The 18724-nt window shown below is 53.3% G+C and overlaps 1 protein-coding gene across 2 annotated transcripts; it reads left to right on the top strand.

Moving 5' to 3' along the window:
- Window positions 1-4232: 4232 nt before the first annotated feature.
- Window positions 4233-15944, top strand: LOC113972535. 2 transcript variants are annotated; one of them, XM_027693734.1, is made up of 4 exons: window positions 4233-4379; window positions 12397-13421; window positions 13555-13733; window positions 15141-15944. In XM_027693734.1, the coding sequence occupies exons 2-4, from the start codon at window positions 13037-13039 to the stop codon at window positions 15516-15518; spliced, it is 942 nt and encodes a 313-aa protein (XP_027549535.1). In that variant the 5' UTR covers window positions 4233-4379; window positions 12397-13036; the 3' UTR covers window positions 15519-15944. The 2 variants fall into 2 exon arrangements, with proteins under 2 accessions (XP_027549535.1, XP_027549536.1); XM_027693735.1 differs by lacking the exon at window positions 4233-4379 and adding an exon at window positions 8842-8956.
- The last annotated feature ends 2780 nt before the right edge of the window (window positions 15945-18724 follow it).

The raw sequence follows: 18724 nt of genomic DNA, 5'->3' as shown, positions 1-18724 counted from the left end.
TGGTTGGGCACTGACTAGGCTCCCCAGGGCAGTGGACACAGCACCAAGGTTGCCAGAGCTCAAGAAGCATTTGGGTGATCCTCTCAGGGACACGGTGGGATTATCGGGGGCTGAGCGCAGGAGTAGGCTGAGCACAGGGTGGGTGTTGCCGCAGAGGGTCAGTTGCCCCTTGCAGCTCCATTGCTCTGTGGCTGTGGTGCTCAGGGGACATGGGCTGGCCAGGCCTGGCCTCATGTGGTAGAGCACCCAGTGCTCCCGGCCAGCGCTGCTCCAGCCCTGTTCGTTCAGCGCATTTGACCTGTGCAGTGAGCACCAAGTCTTGTTTCACAGGATCACAGAACCATAGAACACCCTGGAACTGCAGTGAGGTCTTCCCTCAGTCTCCTCCAGCTGAACACACCAAGTGCCCTCAGTGTCCTCACACGGCTTCTCCTCAAGGCCCTCCTCCATCCTCGTTGCCCTCCTTTGGACACTCTCTAATGGCTCAATATCTTCCCTACATTGTGTCCCCCCAAACTGCCCCAATGTTGCAGGTGAGGCCGCCCCAGGGCAGAGCAGAGCGGGACAATCCCCTCCCTGGCCAGGCCGGTGATGCTGGGCCTGATGTCCCCAGGACAGGGTTGGCCCTCCTGGCTGCCAGGGCACTGCTGACTCATGGCCAAGTGGCCATGGACCAGGATACCCAGGGCCCTTTCCCGGCACTGCTCTCCAGCTTCTCATTCCCAGTCTGTCTGTCCATCCAGGGTTGCCCCATCCCAGGGGCAGAATCCGGCACTTCCCCTTGTTGAACTTCCCATGGTTGGTGATTCCCAGCCCTTGGATCTGCCCAGGTCTCTCTGCAGGGCCTCCCTGCCCTTGAGGGACTCAACTGCTCCTCCCAGTTCTGGGTCATCTGCAAACTTGCTCAGTGTCCCTTCCAGTCCTGCGTCCAAGTCATTTACGAAGAGGCTGAAGTGCTCAGGGCCCAAGACGGAGCCCTGTGGAACCCCACTAGTGACAGGTCACAGTTTGATGTCACCCCAGTCACCGTCACCCTCTATGCCTGACCCGTGAGCCAATTGCTCACCCCTCACAGGGTGTGTTTATCCAACTGTGAGGTGGACAGTGTGTCCAAAAGGATCCTGTGAGAGACAGTATTGAAAGCTTTGCTGAAATCCAGAAAGATCACTTCAACTGGCCTCCCTTGATCAACCAGGTGGATCACCTTGTCATAGAAGGAAATCAGGTTTGATAAGCAGGACTTTGCTGTCATGAAGCTGTGCTGGCTGTGACCAATAACCGTGTTGTCTTTCAGGTGTTTTTCAATCCCTCCCAGAATAATCTTCTCCATAACTTTACCAGGCACTGAAGTGAGACTGACAGACCTGTAGTTTCCAGGGTCCCCCTTCTCGCTCTTCTTGAAAATTGGGACAATGTTCACCAGCTGTACTGGGTTTGCATGTCTGGTTTGTGCAGCCACACTTACTGCTGTAATAAAAGTTAAACTTTCCTACAAACCTTGCCCTGCATAGTAATATTAATGAGAGTAACAGCTGGGGCTTCAACTCTCCACTTTCCACGAGCTTGACCACCCAGCAAGCTGTTGGCCTGCACAGGGAGATGCTGGGCCCAGTCTCCTGTGCAGGTTGCAGACTCACAGTAAACAAACTCTATTTTGAGGGAGTGGCAGATGTGTCATGTTAGGGAACAGGAGCAGAAAGGGGCAGCACTGCTGAGAGGGGACTCTCCCGCTCAACTGCAAGAAAATTGTGAGGAGGAGAATGAAAGACTTAAGATGGAGCATCATCCAGTGGCATTTCATGTTATGTGGAAAGGATATCTCCCCCTCTCTTCAGCTGAAGTGTCACCATAGGCATTTTTGTTAAATTCCTAATAAAGGAAGAGAGCTTCACCTCTGGAATGCAGTGTAGGAGCATGTCCCATCTACCTCCACCACAGGACAAGGGTGAGACCAGGACAGGTGTCTGTAACATCACGTGTGGCAAGGAGAATAATTGATTTATTCTCTCTTCTGCTGCAAAACCAAGGGGGTATTACATGAAACTAGCCATTGGCAGGTTCAGAAAACAAGCAGAAAAAACCCTAAAGAAAGGGAAGAGGAAGTTGTCAAAGGGCAGATTTCCCTACCAGAGCACGTTGTAGCCTACTAAAAGTTTATATGGGTTTGAAGAGAAACTGCACTATATCTAATGAGGACTGTCAGGAGTCTGTCATGATTATCATAGAAAGATTTAGGCTGGAAAAGCCCTCTAGGACCATTGAGTCCAACCATTCCCACAGCACTGCCAAGGCCACCACTAAATCATGTCCCAAGTGCCACATCCACTTGTTTTTTTGAACACTTCCAGAGATGAGAACTCCACCACTGCCCTGGGCAGCCTCTTCCAATGTCTGACCACTGTTTTTGTGAAGAAATTTCCCCAATATCCAACCTAAATCTCTCCTGGCACAACTTGAGGCGATTTCCTCTTGTCCTGTCACTTATTACCTGGGAAAAGAGCCAAACCCCCCTGGCTCCCCCCTCCTGTCAGGGAGTTGCAGAGCCAGAAGGTCCCCCCTGAGCCTCCTTTTCTCCAGGCTGAGCCCCCCCAGCTCCCTCAGCTGCTCCTGCTGCTCCAGCCCCTTCCCCAGCTCCATTCCCTTCCCTGGACACGCTCCAGCCCCTCAGTGTCCCTTGTCTGAGGGTCCCAGAACTGCCCCCAGGGCTGGAGGTGCCCCAGCAGTGCCAGCACAGGGACGGGCACTGCCCTGGGCCTGTGGCCACACCATGGCTGGTACAGGCCAAGTGCCGTTGGCCTTCTTGGAAAGTCTCTCAGTGCTGCACTGTGGGGGTGTACTTTGGGAAGTGTTACTATGTGCTTACGCTACTTTTACATTCCTGCTCAAGGATCTGCTAATCAGCCTGCTGGAGTCAGAATGATGTCCCAAAGGAACCCAGGGCAGACCCAACATGGCTGGTCTTCTCACCTTTCTCCCAATTAACTTGTTACATGTGAAGTTTTAGTTACTGCAGCCTTAATTCTTGGGGTTTATGGTGCTTTATTAAAGTCTTCAGTCCATTTTTGTGCTGCCCATTTTTGTCCATAGTTATAGTAACCACTGAGTAAGGGAAGCCTTAAGAAATGTGTCTGTGAGAGAAAAACTGCAGTCATGGCTGGAGAACAAGACACAATACATCAAACCTCTTCTGTTCCACATTTTAGCTGCTAATCTGAAAACTGTTTTATGAAAGATGGCAAGTACCACTGCCTTGATGCAATGAATGGCAATATGGATGTCACAAAGATCAGCCACAAGTCTCAGCTTGCCTTACCCGCAGGACCTATGGCTTTCAGCAGGTTGTACAGTTCAGTGACAGCCTTTCAGTGCTGGATCCCAATCTGGCCTGCACCCCAGGTGCTACTGCAGAGAGAAGAACCTGGGGGGGAGGTTGTGCTTCCTTGGGCCAGAAGGATGCAGACTTGTTTCCCTTGTCTGTGCTCATTGTTTTCGGGCTTTAGGGCCCAGTGTTCAACGTTTTCTTCTCCCTCAGTTGTGACAAAGCCATAAGGGCTGGCTGATCCCAAAGCCATGCACACCCTTATTCCCATAACGGCTCTCATCGCTCCAAGGGTGGTCAAGTGAGGTCACTGAACCAGCAGAAAAATATTGCTGTGGAAAAGGTTTCCTGCCTCCTATGCCCCTGGAGCAGGTTCCTGCAGAGTTGTGAGCAGCAGAGCCAGCCCCAGGACGGTGGTGGCAAGGTGAGGGGGGGCTGATCCCCTCACAGTGGCTGCCAGCAGTTGGCAGGACTGAGCCTTAAGGCCGAGCCTGAACAAGGAGGGATATTCGAACACCTCATTTGGGGGCACTAGCAGAAGTGAGAACAGGTGTCCGCTTCAGTTTCAGAGCGAATGGCACTGCTGTGACCTTCTGCCCTGTGCCAGCAGCCCGCGGCAGCGCTGAGCATGGAGCTGGTGCTTCCAGCCCTGGATGGGACCACTAGGGACGGCATCGCTGCCTCCCAAGGGGCTTCTCCTCCATCCTCCGGCACAGATGTGATCGGCACGCCTGGGCTGTGCTCTGGGGTGGCATGGCCAGCTCTGTGCCCCGAGGCCGCCGATGGGATGTGACTCCTCACGGCCCCGGAGCAGGGCTGCCCCGAAAGAGTTAAGAGAGGGCTCCTCCCTCCCGGTACAGAGTCTCCTCCTGGGTGACCTTCCCAGCAGCCTCTGCTGGCTCTGCCCCAACCAAACAAAGAGGGCAGGAGCTTTTCAAAGAGCAACCTCCCAAAAAGTTGGGTGCCGAGGAGCCGGTCTGGGCGCGGCCCCGAGCAGGCGGCGGCGGCAGCGAGGCGGTGCCGTCCCCTGGGAGGATCCTGGCAGCCGTCGGCAGTCCCTGTACGTGGGTGCTCTGCCCCTCTGCTTCTGTGCACGGAGCTGGTTTGGGTGCTGGGAGCGTCACGGGGAAGGATGAGAGGAGCTCTGGCAGTGGTAGTTTGAGGGGGTGGGAGCACGGGGTGGGGTGTTGGCGAACCCCGGTGCCCACGGCCACGCCGGGGAGGAGGCACCGGGGGCGAGCAGGGATGCGGAGGCTGGTGCTGCGCTGATGTTCAGGGTCGGGGCTGGGACTGGCGTGCCCGAGCTGAAGTGCTGTCCTTCAGCTGCTTCTTGAACTCAGAAATCTGCCCAGCTGTTTCCCAGCGGAAGTGCAGACCCCTTTGGATGCTGGGCGGTGGGTTTAAGGCAGCAGGTAACCACGAAGCTGCTCGGGCAAGACACTGTGGACAAGCAGGAGAGGAAAGAACAGAGCTCCACCAGGACTGCTTTTTACTCTTACCTCTGTGTTTTTCTGCCCCTTCCCTCCTGCACTTCCAAGCTGCTGAGTACAGGCTATTTACTGCCACTTCCGCAAGTGAACTGCTCTGCTTGTGGTGTGGTTGGGACTAATTAGTGTCTCTAAATGCTGCCTGCGGCTGAGTGCCTGTCCTCTCTGTTGCATAGACTTGCAACTAATGCTTCATTTGCCCTTCCCATTCACTGGCGTTGGGTTGTGGTGGTGTGGCTACAGACGGCTCTCCTTGAGCCCCACGAGCTCCAGGGGATCTGTGGGTCACTGTCCCCACAGCAACAGTGGCATTCATTTGTCACGGTGAGGTGTGAGCACCCCGTACCAGGCATGGCTTAGCATTTGTAGGGATTGCAGTGCACTGGCTCAGCCCGCAGCCTCTGGATGTTGGTGTTTTCCGTGTGCTGGAAGATCTTTGGTCTCCCTCCCTATTCAGTCTGACACTCCTTCTGCACCTGTATGAGGGTAAGGGTAGATGTGTGTCTTGCTTCAGAGGATACAGTCTGTGTGGCTTCCTTAGAGGAATTGCAGGGTGTGGAATTTGTCTTCTGAGGACTTGGAAACTTTTCATCCTGATGTGTAGTAACAGCATTTGTTATTGTTGCAGAGAATTGAGAGTTTCCAATGGTTGCACTGTCGAGTAGCTACATAGGTTTGCAACAGCAAAAATAGGAGATTTTGGGGGTTCCTCTCTAGTTTGCAGAAGGAGGTGAATTTATAAATTTAGCTGAAATACTTAAAGGTGAATTAAGTCTTCATCCATAGCCTCTGAATGCCTGGCCTGTCCTCTCTCGAGGTCTGAGGCTTTTCTTGCAGTGCACACTGGTAGCTTGGCCTTGAACAGGCTCAGGACTTCAGGACTGTCTGCCTCTGGATGTGCCAGTGCATACATTTGTGTATTTCAGTGCTCTTAACCTAAAAACTGTGCCAAGATGCCCTTTTTTCTCTGTTTTCCTGCAACACTTATATGCCCTGATGCTGTAGGAATATGCCTGCTCAATGTTAAACTTGGTCAAACATCCTGCTTTCACCATAAGGAACAAATATCACGTTACACTTTGCAGTAATTTCTTTGTTTCCTCTTCAGGTATGTGAAAGACATTAGAAATTCAAGGTGTGCTTGTGGTTTAGCCAGTGCAGTTCTGTCTGCTGGAAGGGCTGCATGTTTGGAGAGCAGTGACTCAAAGTGCATAATGCTTTAAAGAGAGGCACAGGTAAAGATAGGGCCTTGAGATACTTGGCATTTGTTGTTCTTGGCTGAATACTTAAATTCTCCTTGACAAATTCAGTTTGAGGGCATAGATGGATTTTGGGCCTGGATATGAAATCCAACCTGTTCCTCTCTGCAGGCCTTCCCAGGTGCTCTGTGAAAGCCTCTTGTTCCTTCAAGCTGTGGTTCCACAGTGCTTAATATCAGGTCTGGATGCTCCAAATAATTTCTTAATACAAACCTGACCTTTACCAGGTACAGGCACAACATCACAACCATGCTGAATTTGTCAGACCAAGTAATATGGTGTTGAGGGGGACCTGTGGGTTTTGGGATGCAGGAGAGCTGATCCAATGTGAAGCCTTTTTGTTAATAGCTATCAATCAGTGTGATTTTTTTACAGAGTCTCTACTCTGTGCTGTGTGGCCCGGGACCTTTTCACCATCAGAGGGGATTTTCCTGTATTCCTGAAACTGCTCCTTTCCTCCCCTCAAACCTGAGATAACAGTACTAACAACACTAATACAGTATTGTTCCCTGGGGCCCTAAACGTCCCAACATGCTCCTATTCTCCCACTGTATCTTTATACTCTATTCCCCAGTGAGCTCCAGGCTTATACTGGCATTATCTGGGGCAAGAGCAAACTATGTGCATCATCCTACTCACAATTGGTTTTGCAACCCCCAAAACAGTTAAAGAAACCTTTTGGGGATCCAACTTTCTTCAGTCTGCATGTTCTGCAAACCTTAAAGTAAACTCATACATTTTTGTATTTTGCATTTGAGGATTTAAAGCGTAGCCAGGCAGGGGTAGCTCCTCAACTGCTCTGAAAGCAGAGCCTAAAGGAACGAGGCAGTTGTCATGGGTGACAGAGCAGAGCAAGCTGTGAGCTCTAAACAGCTTGCTTCAAACCCTGGGCCAGACAGCCAGGCCTTTCTCTCTGCCATTCTCATGGCTGAAGTACAAGTTGGTTGAAAAGCTTCTTCTGAGCTTACCCCTTCAGAGGGGAGCCAGCTCGGCTCAGGTGGCAGCAGCACTGTCTAAATCCATCTTGTCCATCACCTTTTAATAAAACCTGTAACAGAGCTGTCCCTTCACCAACTTTGCAAAGAAAGTTAGGGCTTGTAAGGTGGGATGCAGCTGTTTATGTGGCTGGTAACAGTCAGTGCTGTCAGATAATGGTGTTGCTTCCAGGCTGCTTGGCAAGTCCCACAAAGCAGTGACACTGACTATAATGGCAGCCTGGGAGAAATGGCCATTTTTCCCTGGCACAGATCTTCCTGCTTTGGCAATATTCCAGCATTGGACACCTAATACTGCTCATCTTTCTCCAAGCTTAGTTCCATTGAACCACATTGCCAACTCATTGCCTTGCTTGGGGTGTCCTGTGCAGGGCCAGGAGTTGGACTCAATGATCCTTGTGAGTTCCTTCCAGCTTGGGATATCCTGTGATTCCATGAGCCCCTTGTCATTACCTGTCTCCACAGAGCTAAGACTTTCCAGTCTGTCTGTACAGCAGTGAAACTTCCCTATGTGAAGAGCCAAGAACTATCCATGTCCCTTCCAAGCTGTGCCAGGCAGGCACTGGAATGGGGCCCTGAGGACAGGAAGCCCAGTGGAGGATTGCTGTACCAGTTGTTTGTCCTGCCCACGGCTGTGTACAGAGCACAGTTCTCTGCAGGGTGAGGATTTGGGCATTCCTGGCAGACTCGCTCCTTCTACAGCACCTTTGCTCTACTTGATACACTTCCTGCTGTCTGAATCCATATCTGAATCCTATCCAGGACTGCCCTCCTTGTGCTTCTGGAGGATGATTTTAATAATTTTTTTCCCCCTTTGAGCTGCTGTAGAGTGAAAAAGAACTCGTCTTGCCAGCTTCTGCAGTGGCTATTTAAAACACTGTGGGAAAGCCATAAAACCAATGAGGATGGATGAGTGTCCCTCCCCAGCTGCTTGCAGCTGCTCCAGCTTCCCAATGTGTGCTGGGGATCTGAGGAGGAGGTCTGGAAACCAGAAGCAATGGAAAGGGTGGGCAAGAGGACCTTGTTGAGCTGCCACCAGCCACAAGGCCCAGATCTGACAGATTTGTCTTGTGTTTCCCTACAAGGTCCATGAGGATCAATCCCCTTTTGCCAACTCTGAATCCATCAGGAGTGAATTTCCCAAGCCCTGGTACACTGGCCTTGCGCTGTACAAAGTTAAAGTTGAAAGGGGAAAGACATATCCACATCCAACTTTGTTGTTCACAATCCTACATGGCCCTTCTTAGGGCAGGAGTATTTTGCACTCTGTGCAGCACAGCAAGCCCTTGAGCCCAACATCCTTTGAGATGTTAACAACATAAAGTGTCTGTTTTCAGTTGTTGAGACCAGACAGGATGATCTGCATCTTCTTGCTCTGCATCTTCGTGCTCCCTATGGGTCACAGCTTTTCCTCCTTCCACTCCTCCGTCTCCTTCAGTCAGAGCAGTTCTCAGCATCAGCAGTTTGTCTCTCCAGTGAGACCTGTTGCTCCACCTCTGTACCTGCTACCCTGTGGCTGTGCTGCTCCTGAAATGGTGGGTGGGAGCTTGTTGCTCTGGTTCAGCCCATCTCTATGTGCCTACATCTCTCCAAGGCTGTTCCATCTCGGGGGCCAGGCTGTTGTGCAGCTAACCCAGATGGTTGAAATAGCCACTGAGAAAACACAACCCCAGGGTAACATAGTCACCTGTGGCATGGCTGTTGAAAGCTTAACTCTTCCTTGCTTCAACCCAGCATGAATTTCAGAAGCAGCTTTGCTTGTACCTCTGCAGGGTAAAAACTGCCCATGTCCAAGCTGTAAGACAGAAGGGAGAAGTCAATCTGCCCAGACACGAGCGAGCTCTGTGGTCACACAACTAATGTTTCACTCTTGGGGAATTTGGCATTCAAACCCAGGTAATCAGGGCTACAGAAGGACTGTGGGAGAGACAGGCAGCAATGGCTGGGGGTGTGTGTCTGTGTGTGCAGGCAGATGGGGGAGCTTTGCCCTGAGGGACTTGCAGGATGGACACTGGAGAGTTCCTCTCTCTCAGGTTCACCTCCTGGAGCAGGGGCTTGCACTGGCATAGAAACAAGTGGTGCAGAGGAAAAGCCTGCTTGCCCTAAGGCATGTGGTTAGGTAACATCACCTGGGTTGTAGGAAACTTGGATTCAAGCTCTTCTTCCTCTTTCTTTGGGTTAGGGTTAGGGTTAACCCTTAAATCCACTCTGCTCTGAATGGAACTTGGGGATGTGTGGGAGTGGTGCCTTCATTCTTCTCTCTTGAGTCTATTCCATTTTGCAATATTTTCTGGTCCAGAGAGCGTGGGAGCTAAGGAAATAATCCTGGTGAGGAGAAGGCTGCTCCAGGCTCTGGGCTGTGCTTTGGTGGATATAGCTGCTTGCAGAGCTATGGAATAGAAAGGCTACCAGCAGCAATACCTGGGTAAAGCAGCTTTCCCAGCTACAACTAAGTACTTAAAAACTTCAGACATTGCAAGCATTCAGCAGCAGCTGAAGAAAGAGTGGCTGATCTGAAATTTGGACAGACACCTAAATTGGCAGGCTGGAGCAAAATTCCTGTTGCAGGCCTGGTGGTATAACAAAGCATGCAGCTGCTCACACAAAAGTGTACGTCCAGCTGGCTGGGTAAGGTCTCGGAATCCAACCCACCAAAGGGCAAAACTTGGAACCTGTGGTGCTGTGGGACAGCCCTCCCCAGCTGGAGCCATAAGCTGAGTGTTCCTGTCACTGTGTCTTCCCCCTGGGATTACCCATCCCACTGCAAAACAGGGGTGTGGGTGGGAGAGGACACTTGCAGACCATGAGGAATCACACTGGAGCCATCGTAGCTTGCAGGGGAAAGATGTAGAATCTGGGATTGCCAAAGGACTTGCAGCTGTGGCCTGCACACAGTGTGACAGCTGGGGAGGTAGGTGGAGGCAAGAGGGATTTCGGAACAGGGGACTTACAGTGTCCACGCTCAGCTCAGAGCACCTGAGCTTTGTGTGGGCATGCCAAGCCAAGCTGACTTAGTGGTGCTGCTCTGTTTTAGAAGTAGCAAAGGCTGAGTCAGCCCAGAACAAGCTGTTCCAGGGACTTTATGGAGGAGATGAAACCTTTTTGTGTTCCTGATATCCACAGAAATGGAAGGGGATCAAGGCAGAGAGTGAGCTCACACAATTGCAGTGCTGTAAATTTTCTTCCACAGATGCTCTTTTTCCCTGTTCTTCAAAGCCACCTCTGGAATTAACTTCTCCAAATGGCGTAAGAAACCTTCAGAGGAACAATGTCACCCCCAGCCTGCCCCTGGAAAGTGAAGGGAACTCCATTCCTATGCAAAATCACAGGTCTAGGAAAATCTCTGAATCCTTCCCTCTCACTGGGTTGATTTTTGTTTTTCCTTGTGCAAAAATTATTGGAGAGTAACAAACACCTTGAAGGCCAGGTGAGTGTAAAGGTCTCGTCTCTGTGAATGTGTAACTTGATAAACTGTGTGCATGGCGGAAGCTGCAGCTCCATGGGAAAAATCCCCTCTGGAGAGGGAGAAAGAAGAGAAGGTGATGGACTCAGCTGTGGAAATAGGGAGCACATTTAGTATGGGAAAAAAAACTTAGTGCCATGGTCTAGTTGACAAGGTGATAATCAGTCAAAGGTTGGACACAATAATCCAAACTAATTGATTCTGTGGTCTTGGAGGAAATTGCTGGAATACTGTATTATCTGGAGGGATGAAATGTTGCTTTCACTGGCAGCCCTTTTCCCCTGACAGGGGCAGAGAGTAGCTGCTGTGCACTTTGTCCACCCTCAAGGTGTAAGTGGGGCTGGAGCTGGATTTTGACGTGCACTTCTGCCTGCACTCATCTCCTGCATCTCCTGCTCGCCAGCTGGACTCTGACCCACAGCTTCTCAGTGTCTTTTCTGAAATGGCTTTCCAGATCTTGGTCTACTTCTGATCAGTACATATATATTTTTTAAAAGCCTTGCTGCAGAGGCAAGTGCTATTGTTGAAGCATAAGAAGCCTTGCTGCAGAGGCAAGTGGTGTTATTGAAGCATAAGAAGCCTGGTGAAGCCTTGAGCATTGGTGATCTCCATGGAGCTGCTGCCTGCAGCTGTCCTGGCCAAACTCCTTATGCTGCTGCCCCTCCAGCCAATGGGGGGCTGTGGGGGAACACCCTGCATTGGGAATGCTGAGCTTATGTGGGGTTAGCAGGTGGTCTGTGCCTCCTATGAGCTGTCCCCACGCCCAGGAAGGCAGAGCAGGGCCATGGGAGCTCTGTGGAGGGCTGGGAAGGTCTGGAGGGGTTGAGCACGTGAAGAAGGAGGGTGTTGGGGGGGGGGGTGGTACACGGTGAGTGACGTCTGGTGAGTGACATCTTCAGTGGAGAGGGAGCTGGAGGAGATGTTGCGTGGAGATTGCACATCTCCAAGACACTCTCATCATCCCCTTCCCTGTGGAGCTGGATGAGGCTGCAGCCATGGGTGCCAGCTCTCCTGGCATTGATACAAATGGTATGTGTCTGTCCCCAGCTGCTCAGACACTCCAGTGTCCTCTGGCCATGTCTGGAAACACTCTGGGAGGAGGGCAGACTGTCTTGCCAGGGCCCGAGCTCCTCATACCAGCAGCCTCAAGGGGATGGTCTCCTTGGAGCATCTTCCCTTGGCATGGGGAAGGCTGAGAATTTCTGAGCTTTTCCTCTTGCTCTGCAATTGCTGTGTCTGCATCCAGGGACATCTGTTTTCCTACATCCACTCCCCCAGCTCTTATCTGCAAGGTCCCTAATGCACACAGCAAGGCATGGTGTGGCCTTTAGATGCAAACAGAGCTGGATCTCTGGAGTTAATGTCTCTCTCTTTTGCATAGAAGTAGTAAAATGCAGAGGGACACAACTCTTCTGTTAAATTAAGTGACTCCATTTTCCTGAGGCTGATGTCCAATAGTCTCTGTGCCTCCTTGGCCAAGACAACACATTGTTGTCCTTTTTAAAATCCACATGTACCTAGGGAAGCGGAGTTTGGAAAAGGCTCCTGTATCACATCTGCTTGGCAGCCACTTGATGCAGCCTCTATTGCTAATCCAGAAATTGTTTTGCTGCCTTATGGGAATTCTTGAAGGATATTGATTTTAGTGAAGTGAAACCCAAAAAGTATGTCCTTTAGGCAGCAGCTGTAGCATTGAGGGTCCAAGAAATGCCTGGAGATTAAGGAATTTGGTAGGAAATGGAAAAAACCCTCCACCACAGGTGTATAGGCACATACATGTGCATGTTTACACATACATAGGTGTGAAGGGGGGAGCACAAGAACTGCAGCCATTACATTTACAGTTGTGCCTTCTTTGATTTTGCTTCTCCAGAGGTACAGGACGGTGCTCTCTCCAGACCCAAGGGCAGGCTCTGCAGCATCAGCAGTTCCCATGCAGGAGTTTCTACATGGGCATCTCCAGTTCTGCTTGCTGTGACCTTCCAGGCTGCCAAGGAGACATGAGGCTCCGCCGGGGACCTGCCAGCCTTGCATGATGAGCAGCCACTTGCCAGGACTCACACCAAGCTTCCCGGGACACTGAGCTGCTGCTTGGCATCCTGACTGCTTCTGATTCCTTGCTGTGCTGCTGGCAGGGTGGGATTGATGTCCAGTTTGGGATGCTTGGCAGGGCCAAGCCCGTCACCATCCTCTGTGCCCTTGGCAGGCTGGGGGGCCAAGCTGGACCCCTCACTCTAAGGGGGCTCTGTGTGAGCGAGGGACGGGTTTGAGGCTGTCCGTATTCATCCTGGTGGGAAGAGCCACCTCCTTTCCATCTGGGAACCGTGTCACTGCTGGAAGCTGGGAATGGCACCATATGCACCACGGGCCAGAGCCAGCAGCCTGGCAGCAGGGCAGTAGCTGAGCCCGAGCACCATCCCCCAGGGCTTGGAGCAGCCTGGGGGGCTGCCGGAGTCCCCAGCACAGGCGTGCCCAGGGATGTAGGAACTGGGAGCAGGAGGGGCCCTGCAGCCATGGGCCGGCTGGACGACCATGCCAAGAGGAGGATCGTGGAGCTGCGCCGGGCCGGGCTGAGCTTCCGCAAGATCAAGAAGGTGCTGGAGCTGGATGACATCCGGGTGACGCCTCAGGCCGTGTACCTCTTCCTCAAGAGGAAGAATATGGAGCCGGGGCTGGCGGCACCTGGCTGGGACAGGGACCAGCCCTGGCCTCCACTGCAGGGGCACGAGGCTGAACCCCCAAGGCTGCTGGGCACCCGGCCCCCTGCAGTGCCCCTGGGGGATCCCACGGGCAGCCAGGACACCAAGGAGGGCATCCAGATGGTTAGTGTGGCCTCCCTCTGCAAGGACGATGAGCAGCTTGGGGACACCCTGCCCACGGGGCCGGCCCCTGGGAATGGTAAGGCCTGGCTCCCTGCTGGGGGCACCATGGCCACCCCCTGGCAGTGCTGGGCTGGGGAAAGGGCCCCATTCCCCACTGGGGAGCCCCCAAGGGCCTCCTTTTGAGGCATTTCTCTCTCTATCCCTTGCAGGTGACGACAGCTCCACAGGCACCCCCTTGGCTCCGGGGAGCTGCCCCGCTCTGAGGGGATTGGCCACCCCCCATCAGCCACTGCCCAGCCGAGGGCACCTGGCCACACCTCACACCAGGAACCCAGCCCTGGTGGTGAAGAAGACAACTGTGGACAGGGCTGTTCTCCTGCAGAAAAAGGTAGGATGGCAGGATGGGGGAGCCCATCTGCTCCATCCAGGAGCCGATGTGGAGCTGCCATCTGGGCAGCTCTGCACAGTGCCCTGCTGCATCCACACCATGTGCTGGGATGGGCTGTTGGGTGTGGAAGGCTCCCAAAAATGCCCCCCAGCCTCTGTAGGCTGCTTTCCCTAGCAATGCTTGACCGTGGCACTTGGTGAGTATATCTGAGTAGCCCCTCTGGGGGGGCTGAGGACATGGGCTTGCTGCCCACCCACCTGCAGCCAGCACTCGCTGCTGCCCTTGGCCGATGCTGGCCATGGAGATGCCAGTCACTGCCAGCCTTGGCCTCCAACCTGCAGCTCACAGACCTCTCTTTAAGGCCTGGTGTCAGTACCAGCTCAAGAGATTCTCCCAGCCACCCAAGAACACCAGCAGCTGAGTGGCTTGGTGCCACATCAGGAGATGAAGGGCTGTGGACACTCCAGGATGGAGTGACACAGCCAGGATGGCCACCTTCCAGTTGCCATAATCCCTAACGTGTACCCCCCTGCCTTGCCTCGCTACAAGACCCCCAGGATGTGGCCACACATATGTTGTCTCAGCAGGTCCTTGTCCTTGTGGCCATCCTGCCATCATGGTGGGCACACAGCCACCTGGCCAGCCCCATGGCCATGCCCAGCTCTGCTGGCAGCAGTGGTGACCATGGGACAAACCTCCATGACCCAACAGTCCCCACACCAGCCCCAGGCAGGTGCCAGTGTGGCTGTGTGGCTGCCCCAATGCTCTTGCCCCTCCAGAGCATCTCTAACCTCCAGAGGCTTCACTGATGGGCGGTGCTGTTGCCACATGGAGGGTGGTAGGACGCTGGCACTTGCCTTTCTGGCCATGACATGCTGGGAACAAAACAGCCGTGAGTCAGGCTGGTCAGTCATCCATGACCCTGTCTCTGCTCAGAGAGAGCAAAAACCTTCTCCAGCCCACTCAGATGTTTGCCAAGAGCCCTTGCCAGCTGCTTGAGAGGCTCCCCTGGCGTTCAAAACCAGCATGTGATCCCTCATGGGGAGCAGAACAGCCCGTTGCCTCAGGGTGCAGTACGAGAAATGGAAAGGTTAGAAAGCAAAGCCCAGGAGATGCTGTTCCTGTGCCTGCAGAGAGCAAACACAAGCCTGGCTGTAACGTGGGCAGCCCCACTGCTGTCTGGCAGCATCCTGGCTCAACACATGCCGACAGGACACTTGGCACCAGGGACTCCGGAGCGGGGTGGGGATGAAGTGCAGCTCATGCTAAGGTCTAAAGGTCTGCAACAACATGATGGCTTTCCCTGAGAGCTTTTCTCTGAGCCTTGTAGCTAGTGCAGAATAAATCTTTCTCTTGTTAAATGCCATCTAAGGGGCAGCTGATAATGTTTCACCTTCCCTACTCCAGGTCAAAGATGCCAGCACTCAGACTGCCCTGCCGAACCCCCTGGGTCCAGAAAATCACCACCTTGCTTGGGGTGTGCCAGTGCCCCCCTCTGCTCCCAGTTCCCAAGCCATTGCTGAGAAGCTGGATGCTGTGCAGACGGAGGTGCAGAGGCTGAGCCAGGCCCTGCACGTGGTGCTGGAGCAGCAGTGCCGCCTGGAGCGCCAGCAGGAGCACCAGCAGCGGCTGCAGCAGGAGGTGCTGATGACGCTGCAGCAGCTCAGCTCCACTGTGAGCCACGGGGCCGTGCCAGCCAACCAGCCCTGTGGCCCCTTCAGCAGCATGGCCGAGCCCTCGCCCACCCTGCCCAACTTCAGCCAGTTCAAGATGGAGCTGATGTGAGCTCCCGCAGTGCTGGTGCGCTCCTGTGCTGTGCCGATGGAGCCGGGAGGAAGAAGCACCTCTCAGAGGCTGCCCGAGGATTACGTGCAGCACCCACCAGAGAAGGTCCCTGGTGCCTCGTGTTCTCAGCCCTGCTGACTGGAAGGGGCTGCCTGGCACAAGGGGCTGGGCAGTGGAAGGCTGAGGCTTCACTCCTGTGCTGCTCATCCCTGGCTGGGAGGCCCCCTAAGAGGGACACAGCAGGGAGGTAGGACTCAAAGGAAACATGAGGCTTCCTGCTCGTGAGGGTCAGTGCTGTGATGGTCAATCACAGGAACACCTCCTGTCCTCCCTCTGCAGAGCATTGTTCAGTAAAAACCTATTTACACCATGGTTCAGATCCAATGTGGGATCTCTGTCTGCATTTTCCCAGTGAGCAGGCTGGGTCTGTCTGGGTCACTAGCACCATGGGTGGAACTGCACAGGGTGCTCAAACCCACGAGGTGAGACCAGCACTCCACACATGAAGGGTGTTACTGGAACCTGGCATCAGCTGCTGCACCATTAGGGATGTGGAGGAAACAATCTTTTACTGAGCAGGTTCCACCCTCCTCACCCCACATTCTCAGCAGATCCAGAGTCTGGCACTGCTGCTGCCCATTATCTGGCAGGACTACACCTGGGCAGGAGTTGATGAACTGGATGTTCATCTCTCCTCCAACCCCTTTTTCTGGGCAGGACTGTGATCCACAGCAGCAAGGGCTGTCCCTGGAGCAGGCTGCTGGTGCTGCAGAGCTGCTCAAGCAGAGCAGGGCACGATGCTGAGAACTCCTTGCCCGGACCAGAAAGGCTCAGGGAGGCTGATGTACCCTCGCTGCAGCAGTTAAGTCCAGAGAGACCAGATCCGGCTTTGCCTGTCGGGTGGAAAGGTCTGATGGGGGTGGCCTTGGCTCATCACCTGGCAGTGAATCCCGAGAGGAGACAGGGCACGTCCTTCTTCCACATCGGCCAAGGAGCCTTCAGTGTCCAGGCACCACACAACCTGTGCCTAGAAGAAGTCCCCAGCCTGTTTCTTTGGTCTCCTGGAGTCTGAAGATAAAATTAAGAAGGGTAAGAAACAATTCAGGTATTTCTATGCACACACACACACACAGATGTAGGTGTATGTGTACACCTGGCCATTTTGCAGGTCTGTGCAGCAGCCCCACTGGGTGGGGGAGCTGAACAGCCCCTCTGCCCCCCTGAGACACATCCCTGGCCCCAGGGCTGTCAGAGCCAGCTGTGCCTGGGAGCGTTAGAAGTCTGCTGCGATCTCCCCGCACTCATTCATTTTGATGTTGGTATAATTTTGGGGACGTCTGAAAAACAACAGATGGAGAAAAACACAAGATCAGTTGCTCTGCTCTTTTGCACAAGGCAGCTAATCTGCACCTCAGCTTTGTACTGGAAAAGGAGAGGCTGGATGGCCAGCCCTCAGCGGGCACAGCGTTTCCTAAGATCTCTGTCAACCTTTCGGAGAAAAACAGGAGCAGAACAGCTGCCATCCCCTGGCATTAACTTAAAACCACCCTGGTTTCTGAAAGAGCTTCCCTAAATCTGACCTAGGCTATTTTTTACATTCCTTTAAATATATATATATATATATATATACTGAGTTTTCTATTCCCCAAATGTATTCTAAGAACTTCCCTCATTTGTAACTGTTGCACATCAGCCCCTTGTCCACTGCTGAAAGAAGAACAGTAAAACAGTAAAAATTAATGGAAATAAGTCACCTGGACTGGTTAAATAACCCATCCACTGAAACATTTATTTCTGACAGACACACAGACTGAGTGTTCAGCTGCTGTTTGCCTGCTGACCTCGTCAGGGAACACCAAGTTATTATTTAAAGTGGTGTCATGTGTTACAACGTGGGAGCTGTTTCCCACTAATCCTAAGCTGTCTGTCACTTCCACCCTGCTCCAAGGAAAACCTCTTCCCTGTGGCCGCAGCATCATCTGTTTTGTGCCACATGCCTTCAGCTTTCCTCTCCTACCACAGCGTGTTGTCAGTACCATTGATGGCCCTTACACTGTGCCCACTGACATGCCCAGCATCATTCAGGATTTACTGGTGTTACCTCAACTTCCTGAGCTTTGCAAAAAGGGACTTTGCTGCAAAAATTAGGAGCAACGTATTGGAGTGTCTGGATGCAGTGTAGGTGTTCACCTGAGTGAAGGAGCCTGTGCAGGTCTCTGTGCAGCAGTTAGAGAGGAGGCCCCGGGGAAGGAGAGGGTGGGGGATGCACAGCGGATGGAAGGGTGGTTTCTCACCTTTTGATGAAGTAAAATGCCAGGCTGACCAACAGGAACAGGAGCAGGAGAGATCCCATGACAAACAGGGCAATTTCCCAGCCCTGGAAGGAAGCTGAGGGGAAAAAGGCAGAGAAGGGTCATTGCAGCCATGACCTTTCCCAGCGTGGGGGGCACCAGGAGATCACAGAATCAGAGTTACAGAATTGGATCGGGCCAGGCAGGGTTGGGTTGAGTTGGAAGGGACCTTTAAAGGCCATCTAGTCCAAACCCCTGCCATGGGCAGGGACACCTTCCACTACCCCAGGTGACTCAAAGCCCCATCCAACCTGGCCTTGGACACTTTCAGGGATGGGGCAGCCACAGCCTCTCTGGGCAACAAGAGGTTGGGCTGTCCCAGCCTCCCAGTCTGGAGATACATTCTTCTCCCCCTGGCTGCACCCCCTGTGCCACCTCCAGCCTGAGTGCCAGAGGCTGCTCCCAGCAACTGGGCTTTGGGCTTCCAACAGCTGACCAACAGCTGACCAACAGCTCCAGAGGCAAGGGGCTCCATAGTGAAGTGCAATCTGGTGGCTTGCCCTGCAAGGCCCCTCTGACGTGTGGATGTGGCCTGACCCTGGCCCCAGCCCTGCTCCCTGTGCTGGAAGCAGAGCCCAGTGCTTATTTTTGCCTCCTACTTACCAACACTGTGTGACATGGGCGGTACATTTTTGGGGGTCGCACACTCAGGACTGTTTTTCAGCACTCTCCCATCCATGGAGAAGGGGTGGGGGCTGCCCAAGAATCCCTGGAGCCAGGTCTTGATGGACTGCTCCTGCTCCGGCTGCCAAGCCCACACCTGGCCCCACACCTTCACCAGAGAGCCCACACATGTCAGGTTCAGCTCTGTCAAGAAACAACAGTGGGTCTTGGGTGGTCAGAAACCCTCTGGTG

The sequence above is a fragment of the Neopelma chrysocephalum genome, unplaced genomic scaffold (assembly GCF_003984885.1).
Source record: "Neopelma chrysocephalum unplaced genomic scaffold, ASM398488v2 Primary Assembly neopelma1_93, whole genome shotgun sequence".
Lineage (NCBI taxonomy): Eukaryota > Metazoa > Chordata > Aves > Passeriformes > Pipridae > Neopelma > Neopelma chrysocephalum.
The sequence above is the reverse complement of the archived record's forward strand: the minus strand, read 5'-3'. Positions and strand labels throughout refer to the sequence as shown.